General features: G+C 50.6%; 1 protein-coding gene across 2 annotated transcripts; it reads left to right on the top strand.

Annotated features, from left to right (window-relative positions):
* Positions 1-16,029: 16,029 nt before the first annotated feature.
* Positions 16,030-23,887, top strand: GID8 (GID complex subunit 8 homolog). Of its 2 annotated transcripts, none has more exons than XM_068987299.1 (5): positions 16,030-16,079; positions 18,688-18,817; positions 19,720-19,916; positions 20,551-20,748; positions 21,435-23,887. In XM_068987299.1, the coding sequence occupies exons 2-5, from the start codon at positions 18,700-18,702 to the stop codon at positions 21,606-21,608; spliced, it is 687 nt and encodes a 228-aa protein (XP_068843400.1). In that variant the 5' UTR covers positions 16,030-16,079; positions 18,688-18,699; the 3' UTR covers positions 21,609-23,887. The 2 variants fall into 2 exon arrangements, with proteins under 2 accessions (XP_068843400.1, XP_068843401.1); XM_068987300.1 differs by lacking the exon at positions 16,030-16,079 and adding an exon at positions 16,214-16,327.
* Positions 23,888-24,891: the final 1,004 nt, after the last annotated feature.

Here is a 24,891-nt window from a genome sequence, read left to right as displayed (position 1 = left end):
CAGGAACCTCTGTGCCAGTGGCGCATGCCCACTGGTGGGGCCTGCTCACAAGGCTGAGAGCCTGGACAGGGTTTCCAAGCCTACCCTCCAAAAGGGTTTCGATACACACCACGAACATCTGTAACATGACATTTCTAGTTGCTTAATAACATGCTGGATCCATGTCAAGCAGTCACACATATTCACACTTTAGGGTTGGAAGAGAATAAACATCTCCTTCCACAAAACTGGTCTAAAACCACCATTTAATTTTCCCTTCAGATTGTCCAACCCTTGAAAAATAAGCTGCCAGAAATGATTTTCTTAACAAAAAACACGCTCCCCAAACAACGTGGGTGAAACTGGACTCTACAACCAGGTACATCTGAAGGCTCGGCTTCTACAAACTTGCAACATGCAAGTAACCACATCTTGGTCATTTAAAGACATTCAGGTCTATGGACTGAGGGTTCATCTCTCTGAGACATTTTAAGTTATAATGTATAACTGCAATGAAGGCCCTACTTTCACAGTGCAACGACCGCGTTTCTCAAGAAGGGGACAGGCAAGCACACACCTGCCCTGCCCTACCTGGCAGCAAAACAGGCTGGTCCTCAAAACCTCAGAACCGTGAAATAGTCCCAACTACAGCATTACCTCAGTACTCTGGGCTGTGCTAGCTCACTTTACGGTTCTGCCAGGTGAGGCCAAGTTTCACAGCTATTGAGATTTCATGTTAAGGGTCTTCCGTCTCTGACTAATTCTGTGCTGTGGATGAAGAGGGACTGAGAAGATGCTAAAAGTTCTTTAAACTACCTACCAGGAAAAAAAGAGGCAAGCTTTCCCAATTAAAGCCCCTTTCACTATTCCGTTTTTCTTAACAGGGCACTCACTACTGACAGCCTGCCCAGGAATTTCAGATGACAGGAAACACCCTGAAGGGTGGGTGTCCTCTGACCACAGGTGACCCCACACTCATCCTGACTCGAACGTACAGATGACACTTCATTCCTTCAGGAGCCCCATCAGGATAACCCTGAGGTTACTAAAATTACCCTGAAGCAAAGGTGCCCACAGCACAATAAGCTTCTCAAGAGGTAACTGCAGAGAGAAATCTAGGAACAACCCTGCTGTTTAACATTTCTGAGGTGTTTTTGCTTTACAGGTATGTGGAGACAAAAACCAAAACTTTTTGCTTAAAAACTTGCTGGGACTGACGTCTGTCCTGGCCAAGCTCTAGTGAGGTCAGGCCCCCAGCTCCATGTGTGCAGGTGGGCAGCGGCTACTCCAGTGTCTCTCCCCAGTTTCTAGTGAAAACACAGGCTTGTGACCAGATGAGCCACCTGAACACGTTGAGGTCACAGAGGAAACAAGCCCCCCCCCCCCCGCCCCCGTTCTCCACAGAGCCCTGCCACCGAAGACAAGCTCCTGTAGTAGTCTGCACATCTGCACTCCCTGAGCCTTCACAGATGGGGTGACTGCCCTGGCAAGAGGCCCCAGAGCTCACCCATGGCCCTGCCACCAGGGTCGAACTGCCCCAGCACCCTGACCCCAGGCCTCCCGCCCCCGGAGCTGCGGAAAATCAAGTCCACTGTGTAAAACCCCCCAGCCTATCTCTGTCACCGCAGCTCCCTCTTGCCTCCCAGGGAGCAGGAAAACATGGCTTCAAACACTGGTCAAGGGAATCTGAGCCCTATACCCTGGGGGCTGGTGCTTGTAAGGCTGTCGCTGGGGTCTTACGGACCCTCTGAACTGCACAGGCTCTTCTCCTTACTGAGTCTGCAAGATGGGGTGAGTTTGGCCACCGCTAAATGCCCAGGACAGCACTGGGATAGGGTCCCAAATGGGCACCACGCCTCCCCTTCCCCAACCAAGACAGAGGGCAACAATGACTATGTAGTCACAGCCGGGACCTGGGCATGGAAAGTACCTCCCAGAACAGCCATCCATCCAGGCACCCCAGCATCTCCAAGTCCCATGGCTGCTAACACAGAACCTTGACCCTCCAGCCCCCCACTGCCTGCCCTATTGCTTTTGTATCTACAGTGGTCCATCTGGGTCCCGAGTGCATCTGGGTTGGCTACTCCCATGCCAGGGGCAAGATCCCACATCACCCACAGTGCCCAGTGCAGGCCCTGACTCTCTCTCATGGTGGCAAGAGCTGCTAGTTTCGGTCCAGTGGGAGGCTGTGGGTGAGGAGAGGACGTCGTACAGTACAGGCAAAACACCCTCAGGTCAAAAGACCCCTGAGACCTCTTCACCCTGCAGGCACCTAGGCCATACTCCAAGCCTCTCATTCCAGGCGGTCCACTGCGAGGGAGACGTGTGAATTGAACCCTCCTCACTGGGGACAGCAAACTGGCCGTATTCCACTCTTTCCCCCCAAAGCAAGGAAAGGGTTGAGACGCCCGCCTTCAAAAACACTGTCTATCTTCTTAACAGTAATCCATTTTCCCAGGTGTTAAAGTTCAGGACAACTGTCTTTTTCAATTTTCATTTCTCAACAAGAGCATTTCTAATCATGATCTAGGCAGAGGTTCTTAAAGTGTGGCCCCCAGACCTTCCAGCTGGCCTCCAAGGTCACACTATTTGCACAACACTACTTAGCAAAGTGACTAAACAACAGCATGGAAGTGCTCTGTGACCTTGCAGGGGCAGGGGAGTTCTTCAGAAGCTAAATGATGCTGGTGTGATGATAGCTGGAATGTAGAAGCAGGCAGGAGAATCCAGCTACTGTCGCCTTGCTTAAGTCAGACATTTAAAACCCCAAGCCACCTTTCTCCTTAAGCTGTTTCTTATCTTGGAACACAGTTTCCACAGAGTGTTACTTATGTCAATATGCAGGTGTTTGCTATTATTTCTAAGTGAGTAAGTAAACTTAATGTCTCATTTTTAAGGCCAACCATGGGAAATATCAATAGATAAAACAGAAACAAAAGCCCTTGGGGTCCTTGTGAATTTCAGGTATAAAGGGGTCAGTCTGAGAACCTACAGCATAGACTTGACATGAAGGGTGATGTCAGATGGCTGTAAGACTGCAGGGCCGTGACAGTGAGGCTCAGGATTCCACCTTTCCAGGACGATGGAGAGGCACTGATCATGAAACTGCTGGGGGACTTACAAGCAGACATTGTCATTCGGAGGGACCGCAGCCCACATCCAAAGAGAAAGTGGTTGGGGAGAAACAAAGCTTGCTCTCTCACAAGCATCTGCTTCCCGAGTGCAGGTGCAGCTCATGCCACAGGCCATGGGGCAAGCACAATGCTTGGAGACCGCGGACATGCAAAGTCCAGACCCACACCGTACACTTCAGCTGGAATTGTCCTCTTTCTCTGAGATTAGCAGAGGCCAACGTCTAGGTCTGGTGGGGCGGGGGCAGTGGGGAAGGCCCAAGCTTAAAGAAAACAGTTCTAAAATAAACAACAGGACTGTCCTACTAATTTTTACAGATCCACACAGAGCTGAACTTGATGCAACTCCCCAGAGCTTCCACTGCTGCCTGGGTAGGGGATGTGCTGAGGAGGGCACCTTACTACTAGAACACCTTGTGAAATTACAACCTAAAGAGCCAATGGGTAGCGCTGTACTAACCTGTCTAAATGGGGCATCTCGGGGGACCACTCCCCCTGCTGCAGCTGAGCATCCCCGGTTCTGACCAAGGGAGCCAGCAGTGTCCACCCTCAATGACCACAGCATGACCCTCCCACATTAATGCCTAAGTCCGAGGGTGTCCCAGACTTCAACCCCAGCTGCAAACCTAGCTAGGCATTCTACCCAGGTATATGGAGACAACCATGACCTCAGTTTCCTAACAGGATACCTGAAACGACACAGCATCAAGTACCAGTCAGTGTAGGATAAATGGCAAGTTTATGAAAATGACAATGTCTGCTTTTAAGTGGCTGGGAAAACAGGCCCTCGTGAATAGTCTGTGAACATTTATCAAGGGCCCCCCAGTGCTCCGCACAGAGCAGGCAGCATCTCTGTTCCCCGCAGGGGTGGCTTCTTCACTGCGACCTGGCAGAGAGAACTAGGCAAGAGCAGGTGTGTTTATGGGGTGCTCCCAGCATGGACACAAACCTATGACCATCACCAGGAGACTGGTTTGAAAGAAATCCAGAAACATCCATGAGATGATGTTCTCTACTAAGACTGTAACGAAAGTAGGATGAACTCTAGAGCCCCTGCCATGGAACAAGCCCCATGCCTGCTGAGTGGAGCAGGAGGTTACATCCAGTTCACAGCACATCCTGCCTGCCCTCCCCACCCCCCAAAACCAAGCTCACAAACATGTCCACAGGTGTAACTGGGCTTCCAGAGGCTGCTACTTTCTGGGGTTTCTGCTTTCTTTATATTCTTGTATATTGTCTTGTTTTCTATGTATAAATTTATCTTTGCAACCCAAACACAGTACAGCTGTCTTTATACTGGGGGAGGCCCCATTTACCTTCCTGTTGAAAAGGTATATTAAATATCACTTACACATCTGCATCAGCATATGAAAAAGAAAACCACAGCACCTGATACCCGTGAGAGAAACAGCTGCATTACAGCTGAAAACCCACATATAACTTATGTTCAGCCTCTGTGTATGCAGACTGTGCAGTACCGTAGTACTTACTGCTTAAAAACAGGCCCTGTGCGAGTGGACCTGGACAGGTCAAACCTGTGTTGTTCAAGGGCCAATTATACGACTCAAGAAGAGGAAAAAACAGAGTCGCCATGCTGTGCTGTGTGCTTAGTTGCTCAGTCGTGTCCAAGTCTTTGCAACCCCATGGACTATAGCCATACAAAACAGTAATCCACTCCTAGACATATACCTGGAGAAAATTCTAATTCAAAAAGATACCCCAAAGTTCACTGCAGCACTATGCACAAGAGCTGAGACACAGAAACAACCTAAATATCCACCAACAGATGAATGGATAATGCAGACATGGTGTATGTATACAACAGAATATTATCAGCCATATGAAAGAATGAAATCATGCCATTTACAGCAACACGGATGGACCCAGAGGTTATCATAGCAAGTCAGAGAAAAACTATTTTACAAAACAGCAAAACAGACATAGAAGACAAAGCTATGGTTACCAGAGGGGAAGTGCATGCTTGGGTAGGAGGATAAATCAGAAGTTTAGGGAAAAAAAAAAAGAGGCCTGAGCAAGAGACTCCAGGAGGTGTGAGCACTTCACATCAAGTGAGGACTGTTTGGCCTATCCCTTCCCAATTAGTATGTGCCCATTAACTGTTAATCGTGGAGATTCTGCAATGGAATTAACACACATTGTTTGATGCTGGCCATAAATAGGGTCGTGTTAGGTATCCACTGTTAAAGATGCCACTGTCTAAATAAGGAGTGCACAAAGGACTATTTAAGGGAAGTTTTCTTAAAGGATTCTCAAGGCCACCAGGTGTGTGACAAATCAGTCTGCTCTTGGACACAGTGCCAACTTCAGGGACCCAAGGATGAAGTGAGTTGGCCTGTGAAAAACTCAACCCTGGCTCTCAGGAGCCAAGTGGAAGTCACCAGGGATCTTGGGACAAGTGGGTACAAAAGGAAAAACACATCCTGTTAACAGGAATATAAAACAACCAGGACCTGGAACATCTGGAAAACACATACGAAAGAGACCCAGCCTGTGGGCTGCCCGGGAAGGGGCTCAGAGCCTCTGAGGCCTCTGTGGTCATAGAAAGACTTAGTGTCAACAGCAGGTCCCATAACTTCAGTCATAAAGAACATGGGATCCCAAGTTCCCACTCTAATCCATCCCCTCCTCAACAGGAAGACAAATCACACCCTCATGAAGGCCCACCTGAAGCACTGGGCACCATGTCCAAGCCCCACCACACACTTCCTCAACAAGCCATTGTGATGTTCACACAGGCAGGCATGCCGTGAGGGGCATGGCTGGCCAGAAAGCAAAGGTCATTGTGGGAACTAGCAGACGGTAAGGGGAACAGCCAACTGCACAATTTTTAATTCATGCCCTTTCTTATCAGCACATAATTCACTTCACTTGAAACAGCCTGAAAATCAAATACTAATAAAGGACAGTTCTTGGTGGAAAATCAGAACTAAGTTAAAGATACACCTTATTCCTAAACTCATTGCTAAAATAAGCCTGCAAGAACACAACCAACTAGGAAATAATGCTTAGGAAGTGCGTTAGGCCAGGAGTTTCACAACAGGGTTGGGTCTCCACAGGTAACCCTTGACACATCTATGCCGTGTTAGAGTGGGCCAGTCATACAGACGGTTATATCTATGCACCAATCCCAAGTGCCAAAATGGGCCCCAGGCTCCAGGTTACATGGCTGGCAACTGTCATAGGTCCCTGTTACAAGTCTTCAGGCCTGAGAAGGCCACCCTTCTGATCTTTCCTACAGCCAGGGTGCTTGGCACACAGGATGCAATAAATATTTGTTGAATACAATGGGAAGTCTTCTTAAAGGTCACAGACCTCATTTCCTTAAAGTCTCCAGTTAAAGCACCTTCCTTGGAAGCACGTTGAAACCAGAACTACACAGCTCTGAGGAAATCAAAGAACATTTGTCTGGGGTTGGCCCAAAGGCCCAGTTAGAACCCACGTATTCCATCCTGGGCAAGCTCCTTACAGGCGCTTCAGCTTCTGGGAGGTTAGAACAGGTACAGAAGCATCACAGTCACTGAAACGAATGAGCACACATAAACTGCTCAGAACAGGGTCAGCCTGGGTGGACTGCCCACTGTGAACTGTTGCCAAATGGAGGCTTAGCCTCCCCCATATCAACCAACACGTACAATGAGATATGTGAACACATAAACACACTGAAAAGATCTTAACATCTGCCTTTCCCTCCTGCAAAATGCCCAAGATCATGAGGCTCAAATCTCATTCTATGAAGTATACAAATAACATGGATGTTACCTAAGGCCAACACACGAATTAAACAGTATCTTCAATTTCACTCACATGCTGTTGTTGTAAGGTCCCATCTCTAAGCTCATTGATTGGAATGCTGGATTCAGAGCAGAAAACCTGCCCTGACCTCCAGGGTCTCCCAAGAAAGAACAGAGAGAAAGCAAACGAGGGCGTGGGATCACGACCCACAGGCCTGAGCCAGAAAGGGGATGGCGGGGCACATCTCTCGGGGAAGCTCAAAGTTATCCCTTTCTACTGTGAGATCGACCAGAGGCTAAAATACAACATATATTTGAATCTTACATCAAATCGACAAGTGACGCAATAAAACTAAAAATCTGCATTTTACGGCTAGGCACACACTCTTTCAAAAAATGAAACCAAACCAATTTTCTGAAAGTCTTTTTCGTCGTTCTTTGCTTCCCACAGCATCAAATACCACACGACTATCCTAATGTTATCCTTTACAAGAGTAGTCGACTAGAAACAAGCGAAACAAAAGCGACAAAAACAACACTTTAGGGTGAAAAAAAAAAGACCGACAGGGAAACTTCACCTCCTTTAAGATGTCTAGAGAAACTACTCTGGTTAAAAAAAAAAGGCGGGGGGAATTCAACCCTACGTTACACAATTAAGGCAGAATCATTTCCATGGACCAGCAGCTAGACCAGGAACTTCTAGGAAAAAGCATCGCCTCGCTCTAGGGTCACCCCGCTGCGGGTCACCGGGCGGCGTCCTGTTGGCGCACTTCAATCCATTCCGACCACAATCCGTCCCCTCGGACACTCCCGCAGCGAGCGGACCCGGCCCGGTCCCTCGGAGTGGACCCTGCCCAGCAGGCCGGCGCCCTCCGCCCCCCTCCAGCCCACGGTCCGCGCGGCCCTCCCTTCCCCCTCCCCGCGACCGCCGCCATCTTCTCCGCTTGGAGGAGCGCGGCCGGGCGCGGGCCCTGCGGCCCCAGGCTGGCTGGCCTCCGGGCCCGCCATCCCCGCCCGTCCCACGCGGTCCCGCGGGCGGCCGCCCCTACGCCCGGCGCCCCGGCCGCCACTCACCGTGGGCTGCAAGCCTCCAGGGTTTCACAGCCATTTCCTCCGAGCGCCGCAGAGTGGGCGGGCGGGGTTGGCGCCGGCCACCGAGACGCGTGAGGTAGAGGGGCCGCCCGCGCTCCCAGTGGAGGGAAGACGCCGGCCACCGAGACGCCGGGGGTAGACGGGCCGCCCGCACCCGGAGCAGCGCCCCGGCGCGGCGGGCGGAAGGAGGAGCCCGGCCCAGGCCCCGCCCCTGCCCTGCGCCGCACCGTGGCCGAGTCCAAAGGCCAAGGCTGGCAGCGTAGGCGGCGCGGCTCCCGTCGGCCACCCTGGGCCTAGTTTGTGGCAGAAAAAGCGGGCACCCGGACGCAGGAGCAAAGCGCCGCGCTCCTTTCCCGCCAGACTGCGTTCCCAGAATCTCTGGACTCGAGCCCGCTCCCTACCGAGCCAAACAGCTCAGCGCCGGGGCAGTTCCAGCCTCAGCGCACACAACGGGCACACCTGCCTACGGGAGCTGCAAGGAAAGGGATCTGACAAATGATAACCCTCCACCTGGATTTTCTTCACTCAGTGTTGAGTAGTATCAATTAACACCCCAGTACCTGTGCGTGCTTAGTCGCGTTGGACTCTGCAACCGCATGGACTGCAGCCCGCTAGGCTCTTCTGTTCATGGGGATTCTCTAGTCAAGAATACTGAAGTCAGTTGCCATGCTCTCCTCCAGAGGCTCTTCCCAAACCAGGGATCAAATCCAGGTCTCCAGCATTGCAGGCGGATTCTTTACCATCTGAGCCACCACGGAAGCCCCCGAGCAACTGCCCCTCCCCAAATACTCAATAAACAGACCTCAGAGGGCAAACACCTGCTACCTTGGGACGCTGGCCCCAGGACAGTAACTCCTCGGCTGAAGGCCTTTTGTCTCCATCACTGCCTCTAGAGCTCCCTGCTTCCACATTCCTTAAAAGCAGGAACCTCTCGGCAAAAAGTGCCCTGTGTGTAGCAAAGCTGTGCCCAGAACCCTACAGAGCGCTGCCAGGTGCTTCTGTACAAGAGCACTATGGGCCTGGGAGCAGGTGTGCTTGTAAATAAACATCTGGAAAGACCACACAGCCTGCCAGGCTCTCAGAGAATGCCCCTTTTCTTCAAAGAATTCCAACACGGCCTGTTTCTGTTGGTGTGATTCCATTAGGACCAACCACTTCCATGGAATCTTGCACAGATTAACTTCACACTCCAACATCTTGACCATCTTCAGGTTTGTCCCAGATGAGTGTAGTGAGAAGTTCAGAAATATGACAGATTAAGTTGAAACTGGCTTGAACCAGGAGTATGATCTTGGGCATGCTGTCTGTTGAATGGGACTCATATGCTGGGGTGCAGAGGAAGCTCCCTGCAAAAGGCTCCCTAAATGGGAGCTGGAATGGGGAAACCCCACCCAGCCTCTTTGGCTGAAAATCTTTACATGAAGCAAACCCAGCAGCAGTGCCTTTCTAGAAGGTGAGATTTTTTTTTTCCAATCTGTGTTGTCTTTTCACTTTCTTTTTTTTTAATTAATGATTTTAATTGGAGGCTAAATACTTTACAATATTGTAGTGGTTTTTGCCAAACACCGACATGAATCCACCATGGATGTACATGTGTCCCCCATCCTAAACCCCCCTCTCCCACCTCCCTCCCCATCCCATCCCTCAGGGTCATCCCAGTGCACCAGCCCTGAGCACCCTGTGTCATGCATCAAATCTGGACTGGCGATCTATTTCACATATGATAATATACATGTTTCAATGCTATTCTCTCAAATCATCCCACTCTCGCCTTCTCCCAGAGTCCAAAAGTCTGTTCTTTACATCTGTGTCTCTTTTTAACTTGTGTGCAGCTTCAGGTGGGCACTGGGTCCTGTGAATGGCACCGAAGATCGGGCTGCCGATGGAACAGGAGGAAGCCCTGGGCAGAAAGCTCAGGGGACAGAAAGGAGACCCCAACAGGAAGCCCCACCTGTGCCACTACAGTACTTGGGTTGGGGATGGCAGCTCAGGTGGACACTCAGACAGCTAAGGAAAGGAAACTGCACCTCCCCACCTACCCCTGCAACTGGCCTCCCTTTCTAATCTCCCAGCGGGAGCTGGCCCTGACCATGGGCTACAGGGTTCAGAGGCATCTGCCACCTGTGGGAGGAGTCAGGCCCTTGTCCTTCTACAACCTCTTCAGGTAATTCAGTTCACCTACTAGCTAAGAAGGGGCTTCCCTGGTGACTCAGATGGTAAGGAATCTGCCTGACATGCAGGAGGTCTGGGTTTGATCCCTAGGTCGGGAAGATCCCCTGGAGAAGGGAATGGCAACCCACTTCAGTATTCTTGTCTGGAGAATCCCATGGACAGAGGAGCCTGGCAGGCTACAGTCCACAGGGCTGCAAACACAGGACTGAGCAACTTACACTTTCATTGCACTTTCAGCTAAGGAATACCTTCTCCTAATAAACTTACTTTAGTAGCTAAACCCAGAGGAACAAACAGGTTTAAAAGGAGTCTCCAATTGTCTCAAATACCCCAAATACATAAATAAAAATCCTGAAGTTCAGGGAACTGACAACAGCAGTGGTTCAGAGGTTAGGAAGCTAAGCAAGCTTCCGGGCCTCAAGTGGTTTCAGTCTTTGAGGAAAAGTGTGGGAAAAGGACGACTGACGCATCCTCAACATGTGTGGACACCAGGTCCTGCCGCCAACACCCATGAACAACTCTGAGGAAATTTATGAAGGCGGAAAAGCACAACTGGAAAAGACAGCAATCCTTTTTAGAAGACCGCTTCCTGGTGTTCGGCCTTCTCTCACCCCCGAGTTAAAACCCAGTGGAAAGCAGGGTCCTGAGCAAAGCACCTCGCTCTCTTGGTGGTCAAGTGCAACCCTGAGAGACAAGGTCAAGTCTGTTAAGACCCTCTTCAATGACAACTTAAAACCAGATGGGGAAGCAACCAAGTTGCTTTATTGTTACTCCTGTTCAGAATTCAAGGATGAACAGGCTAGCACCCACCCTGCAGGCAGGCCAAGAAGGGGTCAGGAAGTCAGGGTCAATGGTGGGGCCCACTGCCTGGCCCTGGGGCAAGGTCCCCAGTGAATCTGGGCCCAAACTCAGACCCAGGCCTGGGCTGGAGGGGAAACATCCGGGAGAAGAGAGGAAACCAAGGGCCAAAGTCACGGTGGGACCCCCTTAGCTCCTCCTCCCTGGCCTTGGTCAGCACTGGGTGTTTCTGAAGAGCTAACGCATGTGCCCTCTAACCCCAGGGGCCATGGGCTGCAGGGCTCAGACTTCAGAACAATGCTGCTTACTCCTACCTTTTAGGGTGGCTCCTGATACTAAGACTACTTTCCCCATAAATTTAGTGAAAAGTAAATAGCCAACTTCAGAAGAAATATTTTAATAAGTATGAGGCATAAGAACTGTATTTCCTTGCTGGTAGTTTCATCTCAAGTCCCTAAAAGAACACACCAAATAAAAAAGCCAGAAAAATCAACTCCTTTCACAGAAAAGCAGTTTTGACAGAAAAGCAGTTTAAGAGTAAAGCAGACACAAGCACGTGGCGTGTTGCCTCCACCACACCGTGCCTAGATTCTGCATTTCCTCACAAGCTCGTCCGTCACACCACACGAGCAGGTGACAAAGGAGAAAGGCGAAACAGGCCCACAGATCTGAACCGAATTTCGAAGGCGGCTGGTGAGCAGGAACAGGAACCTCCCTCCACGGGGTGGGAGGGGATGGTCAACTGAGACAAGGAAGGTCCCAGAGCAGGGCCACAGCCGCCAGTCCTCAGATGCAAGTATGCATCGACAAATAACTTAGCGATTTAGCGTCCGACATGACCCCACAGACTGTTGCGACCCCAAGGACTGTAGACCGCCAGGCTCCTCTGTCTATGCGATTTTCCAGGCAAGAATTACTGGACCTGGTTGCCATTTCCTTCTCCAGGGCATCTTCCTGACCCAGGGATTGAATTGGTCTTCTGCGCTGCAGATAGCTTCTTTACCTTTGAGCCACCAGGGAAGCCCTAAGTAACTGTACTGGCTACATTTTAAGAGATTATTTTTTCCAAAATTAAAATACTTGAAAAGTGAAAGATTCACGAAAGTCAGGTCTAACAGTGGCTTTTTGGATTTGTCCAAAAGAGGAAAAAAAAAACAACCATGTAATTTCCTGTGCTTGCCTGGATCACAGAAACAAAATGGTGAAAGTGAGAAAAGTGTATTTGAAGGAAATCTCAACAAGAATAATACAAGTCAAGCTATTAGGAAATTGCAAAAAGACACCCAAAAGGTTTTATTCTGAAATTTCAACAAATCAATATAGGAGACCAACAATGTTGCCTTTTACAACTATACAGAAAAATGAAAAATCTTCGGATTCTGTCAGGCATACAAAAGTTCCTCTCATTCCAATGGAAAGTAAAAGCATTTAAGAGTAAGCATAAGAGGATTTTAAAGTCAAAAAAAGAAAAAACAAAATTTGGCAAGTGTTTTTAAAAAGGAATACATAGTTATCAACTGAAACAATGGCTCATCTTTATTCAGTGTTCTGTCTCCCATATCAGACATCTGATCAGAACTGGGCTAATGCAAAAACAAAACCACCAAAACCAAACAAAATCAAGAGACCCGTTAAAGCATATACAGATAAATTTTCAATAGCTGTGCACATATACGTTATTAAGTGTTTATATACACACACGCATGCGTCTGTATCTATAACCAATGTACTTATCAAAACCCTCTCCAGGCAGGAGGGAAGGGAATGGAGAGTTTCAGCAGAGATGGTCTGCAGCCCACTGGCTGGACAGGGTAGGTAAACTGCCACTTGAGCTCGCTGCCTGTGCCCCACTGTCCAGCCCAGCCTTCAACCATGTGTTTTAGATAGCACCATGCTGGACACAGTTTATGTTACATCCTCTGCAGGAAGTAAAAACTCAAGAAAAATATTACTCTACCCATCCAAAGAAACTTATGACATAACCAGTGCTTGCTGGTTTAGTGGTATAATCCAGAAAAGGAAATATAGTCCAGCAGGGAGGGGGAGGGCGACCACCTCAGACCCCATGACACATGCTTCACAGGGTCTTCATTCAGCTAATTCATCTGGATACATGCAGCGGAACTAAAGCGTAAAAACAGTCTTCCTTACTCCTTTCAACAGCTTCAGGATGAATCTGAGCAGAAGACCCTGATTAAAGTCAAGGCTATGGCACTTGACCTTTTGGAGTTAACTGCTCACTAGTGGTAAGGACATCTAGCCATTACTGGTTAGACAGCATCACCAACTCAAAGGACAGGAATTTGAGAAAACTTTAGGAGATGGTAGAGAACAGGAGCCTGACGTGCTGCAGTCCATGAGGTCAACAACTGTCGGACAACTCAACAACAAGAACCCGTAACAATTCTGAGCAGCAATGTCCTATCAGCTTATGCCTTACCCTGAGTAAACGGGTTTGATTTGCCAAATTCCCTGGAAAGCAAGGCTCCAGCATTCAGGGGTTTGACTTCATGCTTTGAGGGTTTAAGAGTAAGACAGAAACACCCTCCAAAACACTGCAGTTCTGTAAAATGTGCCTGACACCTGGTTGTTGAATAGTCCAGGATTTGATTAAAGGAGGCACTGTGTATTTTATTCTCAAAACACATTTCATTTTAAAATAATTCTTGCGTGCTCCTTTAAAACTAATAAACCTTAACAACTCTCCTTAAAGAACTGCTCAATTTCCCTGGTGGTTCAGATGCCAAGAATCTGCCTGCCAATGCAGGGGACACCAGTTCAATTCCTGATCTGGGAAGATCCTGCATGTCTCAGGGCAACTAAGCCTGTGCACTACAGAGCCTGCACTCTGCAAGAACAGAAGCCACTGAAATGAAAACCCTGTACACCTCAACTAGGGAAAACCCTCAAGAAGCCAGAAATTAATAATATTTTTTTAAATAAGGGACTGCTGATCTGTGTAATTCAGTGCCATTCTCAACTTCTTCCTCTGCTCTCACTCCGCCTGGACTGCTGTTTCCCGTCCTTTGTCCATTTCTGCTGAGACAGCTTTTAGTGCAGGTCTTCACCCTCACTCACTCATCTGTTCCTCCACATTCTCAACAGGTATCTATGGAACCCCTGCCACGTACTAGAAGTTTCAGCTCTTGTGAAAGTCACATGTTGGTGGAGAACTGTGACACTATCAGGCATCAGTGACATGGAACGGTGTGCTGAAGGCAACAAAGGGATCGTTTAGGGACCAGAGGAACACAAAGCAGAGGACGACACCCTGCTTGTTGGGATGGTGTTCTCATTCCTAGGCACTGGCCTAGGAGTGCTGCACACAGACCCATCTCCTGAGAGCCCAGAGGAAGGGCAGGGTGCTGAGGTTGGCTTTCAGCTATGTTCACTCTGCACAGGCAACTGGGGAGTCGCTGGTGGGTGTGAAGAGGGGGCCAGGGACAAGAGAGATGACCCTGCCTGCTGTATGGGTTGCAACAGGAAGCCAGTATCTGGACACAATTAAAGCGGAGCAAGACGACTTCTGGGGGTGAGGGGCCATTAATCTATGACCCGCAGAAAAGGCGCAGCTGAACCTTCTTTAGGCTGGAACACCCTAGCTCTTTAGGGCACCGGATTTGTGCTTGTGCACCGTTGAAAAAAATTTTAAAAATCTGCACCCCTCGCCCACTGTAAAGCTGGTGTGTAAAGTTGTTCAGAGGATTAAGTGCTTGAAAAGGATATAATTGCAGATACACTGTATTTGCATTTTAAATAGATTAGGGCCAAAGCTTTGGACTTGCAGATTTAGCTCTATTCAATGACGAGAAATATCCACAATTAGTCGTCTTTGTCTAATCTGTTTACCAAATTACACTTACTTTCTGCAACAAGTCCCACTGCATTTCCACGCAATCACACGAAACCATCTAAACTCTGACTTTTAACAGGAAGACACTGGAATTCTTTGGATGGAATAAAGGGCTCCCCTTAATTTCCTTCCCGAAGCATTCTAAAATCTTTTAAATTGACTCTCCAGCAACTGGAAAACGGGAACGACAGAGGATGAAATGGTTGGATGGCATCACCGACTCGACGGACAGGAGTTTGAGCAAGCTCCGGAGTTGGTGATAGACAGGGAAGCCTGGCGTGCTGCAGTCCACGGGTCGCTAAGAGTCGGATACGACTGAGCGACAGAACTGAACTGACCTGGAAAACGAGACCTTGCTCTGACGTAATCTGTACTCTTCTCCCGTGGACGCACAATAATAACCGAATAACACGGTGAATGTCTTCCTGCGCCTCCGCGACCCCGGCCGCAGGGCAGAAAAACGCTCCCGCTCGAGCAGCGGCCGCAGTACCTCGAAGCCCCAGCTGCACAGGCCTGCTGTCCCCGCCCAACCTGAGCGCGGATTCTGAACCACCGGCGGGAAAGACCGCCGGGCCCCTGGGAGGTTCCCTGAGGGCAGGTCTGGCCCTGTAGACTTGTTCTGGAGCGGGCTGGTGTGCGCTCCCCACCGTGGTCGCGTGCCCCGGAGCCCACCCCAACCGTCGGAACCGAGAGCTCCCGCCGTCCCCGCTCGGGCGGCTCCTCCCGGGCCTGCGCGAAGGCAGGCACCGGGTCGGGAAGGTCCCCTCCTCGGGGCTGCGCGGAGCACCGGCGCCTGTACCCCCTCCCCGCCTCATGCCCTCGGGCTTACACAAACGACGGAAAGGACGCTGGAACCTTCGCCTCAGTCTAGATGTCGCCGTCTCGGCGCGAAGTTACCCTACAACGACGCCTCCACGGCGGCCATCTTACCCAGAGCCAGCCGATGCCTTTTGACTCTCGCGCCAATCCGTAGAGCGAAGGCGCCGTGAAGGGAGTTCTGCGCAAGGACGGAAGCTGGAGTCCCGCGTTTCCGGGCGGCCGCCGCCCCCCGCCCCCTCGTGAAGGCACTTGATTGGCTGCCGACTCGCGATCTCGCGATCTCGCGGGAAGTGGCTAAGGGGGCGGCCGCCGGTGTGTCTGCCCTCCCGTTCCCCGCCCCCGCCTCCGCCTCCGCCTCCGCCGCGGCCCCCGCCTCCGCCTCCCAGACCCCTGCGCCGCCACCTCCCCCTCCCTCCCCCCGGCCCCGCCCGGCCCTTCGAGCGGCCGCGGAGACCGCGCAGCGCGGCAGGCGGGATCCGCACGGTAAGATGGCCGCGGAGGGCCCAGGCGGCCGGGCCTAGCTTCCCCGCCGGAGTGCGGCGGCCGGGAGGCGGAGGGCCGGACTGGGGTCGTGGCCAGGGAGGGATCGAGGCGGGCCGGTGAGGAGGCTGACCGGGCTGCGAGGTTGCGCCCGCCGACCGACCGTGCAGGGGGCCTGCCGGTTTCGGACGTCCGAGCAGGTGTCCTCGGGCCGCGTTCTCGGGGGAGGCGGCGCCCTCAAGAGTTTACAGGTCCAACTGTCTCCTCTTCCTAAGGCAGCGGAGTCCGGGCGTGGACTCGGTGTTTGTTGTTGATGGAGCGTGTTTTGAGGGGCGGCGACGCCTGCTGGGAGGTGATATTTCTCCACAAGTCGCACAGGTCTGCGGCGGCAACTGTTTGCACCAGGACCGCATTCAAGCAGACACTGAGCTGCCGAGACAGGACGTTGCTCGTGGGGCGAAGGGTTCCTCGCCGTCCGTACTGTTTGTGGGGTGTTTAAGTGCTCAGTTTTTCCTGCACAAAACAGAATGGGTCGGTTCTTCAAAGTTGTTAACTTTTCAGTACTGCTCTGTCGCCCATGAGTGAGAGTTTGCGCTAGTGGCCGCAGCTTAGAGAAATGACCTTGTGTGAGGAACGGCCCCTTGGTTTTGTCTCAGACAAGTTCTCTAAGGCGGATCAGAGTTGGGCATGGCATCCCCCCGTGACCGAGGACTTTATCTTGCTCCCCTGTGCTTCCCCACAGACATTGCCTCCCTGGGCGATCTCTGGTGAACTCTTGGCTTTCAGTCATTTTGTGGTGGACATTGCCCTAATTAATGTTTCCGTCGCCCAACTGGGGACCTGTAATCCAGGTGCCTGCTTGACTTCTCCTACTGTGGGTCTGATAGTCACCCCAAACTCGCTCGACTCCTCAGACCTGTTCTTCTCCCAGTCTTTCCTCATCTGGGACTCCATTCTCCAAGGTCTCAAGCTTGAAACCCCTCCATGGTCCATGAATCTTCTTTTATACTCTGCCGCTTGGTCCAGCAGCAAGGCCCGTTCGCTCAGTCCACAGAGTCTTGTGGGCTGTGCTCTTGGTTCTTCCACTGCTGTCCTCTTGTTTGGGTGGCTCCTCACTGGTCTTCCTGCTCAGCTCTTTGTGCTCACCACCCCACAGTCATCCCATGTCCACTGGGAAACCAGAGCCATCTTTTAAATTGCTTTTATTTATTGAGGAAATTGAGCATGTGCTTTGCTTTATATGAAATAATATCCACAATATCTATGTCAGTTACAAAGGATAAAACTGAAGTGGACAGTGGGTAGGCTCACCACCCATCCTGACACCCCTGTTGAGACTTCCAGGGCCCCCTTCCCGTGGTAACCACCTCCTGAGTTTCAGGGTTCATGCTCTTGAAAAAATAACAAATGGGTTTTGCTATGAATGTATTTACTACTAAGTAAAAATTGTATAACTTGTTTTGTTTTTGTTCTTTAAAAAACTGCTGCCCTTGGTTCTCTGCTGCAACTTGTTCTCTTCATGCAGCTGGTTTCTAAGTCCCCTGTGTGGGCCTGTTCATGTATTTTAACTGCTTTGGTAAATTCTGTTCCATTGATACAGTCAGTGGCCCTAAAATCCACAAAACTTTGAAAACCAAAAGTTTTTGGTCTTGTTTTTAATTGATTTCATGGCAGAACCTGACCCCGCAAAAGCTATTTAGTAACTTCTCTTCCACTGGGTGTGATCCTCACGCGTTTCACTGAAGCAGTCATGTCCAATCATGGGGTGCTGCTGCAGACCCCTGGGAGGATGTCTTGTGATACGTGTACCAAATAGTCTTTGTACAACCTGAACAATTCTGAAGTCAGAAACTAGTCTGCCCCAGGGCTTTGGTCCTCTGGGACTACAGTCCTATGAACCATTGTTTGCTTGTCCCTGCTGCTGTTGACTAACTCCTGGGTGGGCAGTCTCCAGTGTTGCCATTCCTGAACAGTGACTCTGAGCACAGGCTTGTCTGTGTCTGGGACACAGTAGGTTGTTTTTTATGGTCCTGGCTAGCAGAAGAGCCATCGGCTAGGAACAGAGCACATATGCACAGCCTTGCAGAGTGGTGCTGAGTGTGTTGCTGTGCAGTCCGTTCTGACCACAGGGTAAAGGGGCTTAAGAGACCACACACATGTCTGTGTGAGCACTTGGTGTTGTCAGGTTGCTTCATTTCTGTCAGCCTGGAGAGTGTGCGAGATGGCTTGTCTTGAGCACACACATCATAGCAGATGAATCTTCAGCTTGTACCTCTCCATGCCACCCTGTGCTTAGAGGAGCGTCCATCTATTAATAGATTGCTACTGGGCCTGGAGGGCCTTCATCTGACCTGGACTGACCTCTTGACCTCCTGGTCCTCAGACTCCTGGCTCTTCCTCATGTTCATCCTGCCTTCTGAACCCCTCAACCTTCTCTCTGGTCCCTGAGCCTGTGTTTGAGTCTCAGGCCCTCTGCATGTGCTGTTTTCCACAGTTTAAGTATTTTCCCTGTCTCTACCCTTTGGTTCCTGGTCGCTGTGTTTATATCTGAATGATCACAATTGTGAGAATTCTTCACCAATTCTTATAATATTACTTCTTTTTCCTGTAGAAATAAATCAGAATGAGTTACACAGAAAAACCCGATGAAATCACAAAGGATGAGTGGATGGAAAAGCTCAATAACTTACATGTCCAACGAGCAGACATGAACCGTCTCATCATGAACTACTTGGTCACAGGTGAGGGCTGTGCTACGGGTGCTGCCTCTTGGGCACCATTCTCCCTTTCTGGGCTCACAAGCAGGACTTTACCACTGGAGGGTCCTGAAAGTTAGGTTGCATTCAGGCATCACGGAAACGCAGTGCTCTTGTAACAAACTTGTAACTACCATTTTAAAGAGATGTCCTCTTCTGGAGATGAAATCATGATTCCAGGTCTCTGAGACCTAAAGAAAAAACCTATTTCTTAGCCTTTGACATGTTTGCAGTTGATCTACATCATTAACAATGTGCAAAAGTACATTTAAAGTCCAAGTAATTAATCTCTTCTGACCAGTTTGGTAAATGATACTAGACTGTTTCAGAAGGTGTGTCCAAATCAAAAGAAGGGTTGGCGGGGGCGGGGGGGGGGGGGGGGGTTGTGCCTGTGGAAGGAAATGCAAGTGCTCTGTGATAACACCCCATCCTCCTGACCCTGTGGAGGAGAGGGTCGCTCTGCAGAGGTGAGAAAACCCACATGTCTCCAGAAAGTGAGTCTCCTTCCTGGAGTTCCCAGTGGCCTCGGCCCCCATCAGTCTCTGAGATTGAAGAAACTGTGTACTCATTCACAGTGGGAGGGCACCATGCTGCCCCTGGAGCAGGTTGGCAGCTTCTCCACATAGGCCTGGACCTCAGTGCGGGGGCCTCAAAGCCCATCCTCCCCTGACTGGAAGTTGGAGCCGCCGTGGGGGCGGTGGGGGCGGGCAGGTGGAAGGAAAGGAAGTGTAGCTGGTAAGTTGCAGAGGTGTTAATCCCACATCCCAAGAAAGTACAGTTCTTACTAGAGGTTTTCACTCACAGAGGATGGGCTTTCTAGAGAGAAAAAGCCCTGGTGTTGGTATCTTGCCGATTTTCCAAGCAGTGAAGGTAGTTTTCTTTTCCAGAGGGCTTTAAGGAGGCAGCAGAGAAGTTTCGAATGGAATCTGGGATTGAACCCAGTGTTGATCTAGAAACACTTGACGAGCGAATCAAAATCCGCGAGATGATACTGAAAGGCCAGATTCAGGAGGCCATTGCGCTCATCAACAGCCTCCACCCAGAGCTGCTGGACACAAACCGCTATCTCTACTTCCATCTGCAAGTGAGTTGCTTGTGGACTTGATGAATTAAGGTTCTTCATGTTAGCCATCCCCAACTTTGGGGCCATAGACCGATACCTCCTATCAGGTCAGAGGCAGTATTACATTAGAAATAAAAGACACAATAGACGTAACGTTGCTTGAGTGATCCCAAACCATCCCTGCCCTACCCTAGTCTGAGGAAAAATTGTCTTCCACGAAACAGGTCCTTGGTGGCAAAAAGCTTGGCAAGTGGATGTGTTAGTCACTCAGTTATGTCCAACTCTTTGTGACCCTGTGGACTGTAGCCCGCCAAGCTCCTCTGTCCATGGAATTACCCAGGCAAGAATACTGGAGTGGGTAGCCGATCCCTTTTCCAAAAAGCTTGGGGACAGCTGTTTGCTGTTATTGAGAGGTAACGAGGCGAATTTCATTAGAATATTGCTGTAATTGACGAGGGAAGGGGTTTGTTAGCTGCTCTGCCATGTATCTCAGAAGCTGTTTCTTGCTTTAAAAATGCAAAGTCAGGAGCTTGGAGTACTCAACAACTCTGTCCTCTGAGAGGCCCTTTTCATAAGAAGCAGGTGCAGCCCTGCGGTGGGGGGTGTCGCTGGCTGGGCGCAAGTTGTTCACCCTGTCTGCCTGGCCCCCAACCAGCAACAACACCTGATCGAGCTGATCCGCCAGCGGGAGACAGAGGCAGCGCTGGAGTTTGCACAGACCCAGCTGGCTGAGCAGGGTGAGGAAAGCCGCGAGTGTCTGACCGAGATGGAGCGCACACTGGCCCTGCTGGCCTTTGACAACCCTGAGGACTCACCCTTCGGAGACCTGCTCAACATGATGCAGAGGCAGAAGGTGGGCTCCAGAGGGCTTCCGTCCACACCCTCTATGGATATTCGGGGCAGGATTTCCAAAGAAATGGGGTGGTATGTGTGGTGTGACCGGGACACTGCTGGGAGGGCCCCACACTTTACTTGTGACATACTAGGAGCCCAAGGTGTTGAGACCCTTAAACGATAGTTCAGCCTCTTTGCTTGTTTTTTTTTTTTTTATCTGAGCTGGCTTACTGTGTGGAGACTCTTAGGAACAGATGTTCCAAGTATCTTTTGATGAAAATCCCACACTTGCGTCGGATACTTTGGCACTCTGTCATGGCCTCTGTGTTCCCACCAGCAGGGCAGCTCCCCGACCGCAGTCCCCTCCCCTCTGTCCTGACTGCCCTGAAAGGAGGGTGTCCTTGGGGTCTGCATCAGGTGTCCTCCTAGGGCTTGTTGGGTGGAACTGGTGTCTCCTCCCTGCCAGTTCCCTCATGCCCAGGCTGGATGTGACATCTGCTGACCATACCGTGTGCCCCTCTGGACAAGGACTGTGTTTTACATCCCCACAGTACCCGACGGTCACAGGCTTCGTGTTTGTTTAAATAAGTAGCCAGCCTCTCATGTAAAAATGGTTTTGAAGATGTATAAGATGCATCTTATAATGGATCCTTTTCGCAGGTGCTCTGTGTGTGAGGTGGTTTTTATTGGCTGTCCATTTTCTAGGTGTGGAGTGAAGTAAACCAAGCTGTCCTAGATTATGAGAATCGTGAGTCAACACCCAAGCTGGCAAAGTTGCTGAAATTACTCCTTTGGGCTCAGAATGAGCTGGACCAGAAGAAAGTAAAATACCCTAAAATGACAGACCTCAGCAAAGGCGTGATTGAGGAGCCCAAGTAGTCTGTGTGGGGCCCCGCTGCATGGCCCTGGGCCCGCGGGCGCCACCTGGGACTGAAGATTTTTACGGCAGCAGAGAACTCTCTTCTCCCTTCTTTTACTGTTTGTGTGTTTTGTTTTGTTTTTGACCCAGCATCATTTTGAAAGGGAAAGTGGCCCTTTTAAGCACTGGAAAACTCCCAGTGCAAGATACCGTCTCTTCTGGAAGGCCGGCGAGGACTGCCCAGTGGCCTGTGCTCAGCGTTCTAGGCACTTGAGCTCGTGAAGGCGCCTCATCTTAGGGCCGCTAGCCCACCCGAGGCCCCGCCCAGAGCACTGGGCAGCACTGACGGCCGTCTCGCTCTGTCAGCATCCAGGAGGGCAGTATGTCCTCCTCCCACATCTCGGCCAGCCTTCGTGTAGAAGTGTTTTCTTTCCCTCTTTGGTTTTTGATTTATTCTTGTTTTTTCATAGGAAAGACTATATGAATTTGTAAATCCCAATTCAAAGACTTCTTTTGTGCGAGGGCACTAAGTTTGGTTGTCTTCCTGTTTGGTCTGGGTCGTGTGGCTTTGGGGGAGATGGGTGTGTGCGTGTGTGTATGCGGGGCGGGCTGTGTGTTTTTTAATTTTTTAAATATATATTTTGGTGCTGTAAGTGGTGAGAGACTCTTTCCTAGTGGATCAATGAACCATCTCTCCTGGGCACTTTTGTTGAAAATAAAGGTTTCTCCTTAATTTCAAGAACGACCACAGTGGTCTCTCAGAAGTGTTCATCATCTTGAGCACAACTTTTGCTTTTGGGGTGTCTTCCCCAGGGTGACCATAGTGACACTCTGGTACCTACAGCCAGAAAGGGGCAGCTCCTGGTGACATGTGATGGTGCCAGGCATGTGCTGTGGTGCAGTGGGCTCTGTGACCCGCACTTCTGCCTCTCACTCTGTCAGCCAGTCTGGCAGACGTCCAGCTCCTGTTCCCTCATGTCTGCCCACTGCCGTCAGTGAGTCCTGAGTGCAGGCTCGGGTGTTGGGGTTTGGGGCAGGTGGCCCAGGGTGCCAGTGCAGAGCTGCCACCCCTCAGTGAGGCTGGTGGAGGTGGAGGGGCCCTGGCGTGCAGAGCTCCCTGGGGCTGGTGACCCCCACACATCCTCTGGTGGGAGCACCTGTGTGGCTGGGATTCAGTTCTCATCTGATCCCTCCCACAGGGTGGGCTGTGCTGGCACCTGGGCTCCACAGAGATGCACGCCATCAGCAGACGAATCTGGAGAGTCCATTGGCCTTGGTGCTCGGCTGGGTAGGTCTTCGGGGAGGTCAGGTCTGCTCCGGCTGTGGGGCATCTCAGTCACATCCCCACACACTCAGTGTTTGTCCCGGAGGGTCTCTGGCTTCAGCTCCTCTCCCCACTCACTTCCGGCTGCACTTGGAGGCTGCAGGTCACTGGTTTTCAGTGGGTACAGCTTCAGGCAGAGTTTTCCCTCCCCAGTCACAGAGCAAAGGCAAAAGTACTGAGGTCTTTGTAGATCATCAGGAGACCATCAGGCCCTGGACTGGCCCTTAGAGCTGCCCTTTGGGCCTTGTGAGCACTGGGAGGGGTCCTTTGCTCACCCCCGGAAGTGATGAGCTTCAGCTCTGTCTCAGTCATCAACTCAGATGTGACCTTTCTGTATGATCATTTCCTCTTAAGATTTGGGAATAAAAGTAGGGAGAAAGGAGCCTTTGATCTTCAGGTGATAGTTAAATACAGCAGAAGCTGAAGAAAAATATTAGGGAAGTCGAGGTAAAATTATACTTTTCGAAAAGCACGAAGTAATTCAGCATATTCCTATCCTTTACTATTAGTGTATATAAGATAATTTATGTGCATCATTAACATACAATCAGTCTGACATTTTTCAAAATAGTGGGTTTGAGATGTATACTACTGGGTAAGAATCATCCATAAACTATGGGGACCTGTGGAGGGTCTGTCGTGTAGGAAGTGTCGAATGCTTAAGAGAAGTGCTGCTGGCTTGTTCATCATTTAGTCAGTGAGGGGCTTGACCAGTGAGTGCGAAGACCCATATGAGCTGGGTGCCAGTGAGATGTGGAGAATTCAGATGGTGCCGTTGGGTTCTTTCCCTGTGTATAGAGAGTATGGTTCCTTCCCCATGGGCTGGAAATCTTTAAAGGGGCAGCTTTGCACTTTTCTGTTTCCTCCTTTTGCAGTCTTTTTTTTTCAGCAAGCATTTCAAGGTAATGAACATTAAGTATATCGATTTTTCTACTTCGTCTCATTTGGATCTCACTTTCATGTTTGTTAAAATGTGATGTTTTACCAGGGTAGTTTATTTCTTCTTTTTTACACTTTCTGGTGGAAAGTGCCTTGAAATAAATAAAACGTGACAATATTTTGGTGCTCTGTGTTCCTGATATTGTAAAGTCACATGAGGAATGACCCCTAGTTTGGATTCTTCCGAAGCACAGGGATTATTGCAAGGCACATGAGAAATACTGTATTTTGTTATTTGAATCAAGGTTTCCAGCTTCTAGAAAAGGCAGCTGTTGGTTGGGATGGGTCCTGTCGCAGACTGAAATGCCAGGGGTGAGCCTGGTGACTGCAAGGCTGGCTTTGCCGTCCAGCCAGGATGCCCCCTGAAGACAGACGTGCAGAGCAAGCACATGGTGGGCAGCTTTCCTAAAGCAGCGTGACGTCTGTGCTTTCCCCAAGTGCTGACTGGGCTGCACAGGGGCCAGAGGTGGCGAGGACCCCGGGGACACCCAGGCCATGGTCCAGCGGGGCTGCACTTGACCAGAAGTTGTGCCAGGTGTAGCAGCCCATCTGTGCTGTGCAGTAAGGACAGGTCTGGAGGCTGAGGAAGGTGAGGTCACAACAGCAGTGAGGCCTTTGTGGTGTATCTAGGGAGCAACTCTGGAAGTAAAAGTCATGCAGGGTGCACAGGCCCCAAACAGGTAAGAGCTGAGGCCCCAACACCAGTGGATGCGGCTGGAACAGCTGTCACCAGCATTGGGGGCCAGGGCTAGTCTTTGTACACGACCCACTGATCACTCTCCACCTTGAAACTCAGGAACAGTGGGTTGGCTGGATATGAGGTCCCTCAGAGGTTACTGGAAGCTGGAGGCGTGTCCAGCTGCTGCCAACGTGAGCATGGCTTCCTCTCGGGTTGGGACACGTGGTCTAGTGGCCCTAGCTGACACCCAGATCTTCTGCCTCATGGAGGATGGCCCTGTCCAGCTCAGAGGCTCAGGAAGGGGTCAAATGCTCACCCCTGGCCCTCCACTGGCCTCTGTGCATTCCGAGCAGCCCTCCAC

Source organism: Capricornis sumatraensis, chromosome 15 (genome assembly GCF_032405125.1).
Source record: "Capricornis sumatraensis isolate serow.1 chromosome 15, serow.2, whole genome shotgun sequence".
In the NCBI taxonomy this organism is placed as follows: Eukaryota; Metazoa; Chordata; class Mammalia; order Artiodactyla; family Bovidae; genus Capricornis; species Capricornis sumatraensis.
This window is presented reverse-complemented; position numbering and strand designations above follow the sequence as displayed.

Excerpts from the sequence above, each read along its gene's own strand:
- GID8 (XM_068987299.1), top strand. The coding sequence starts at position 18,700 with ATGAGTTACACAGAAAAACCCGATGAAATCACAAAGGATGAGTGGATG. Across the intron at positions 19,917-20,550 it reads ATCTCTACTTCCATCTGCAA|CAACAACACCTGATCGAGCT; the intron begins GTGAGTTGCTTG and ends GCCCCCAACCAG. Across the intron at positions 20,749-21,434 it reads ACATGATGCAGAGGCAGAAG|GTGTGGAGTGAAGTAAACCA; the intron begins GTGGGCTCCAGA and ends TCCATTTTCTAG.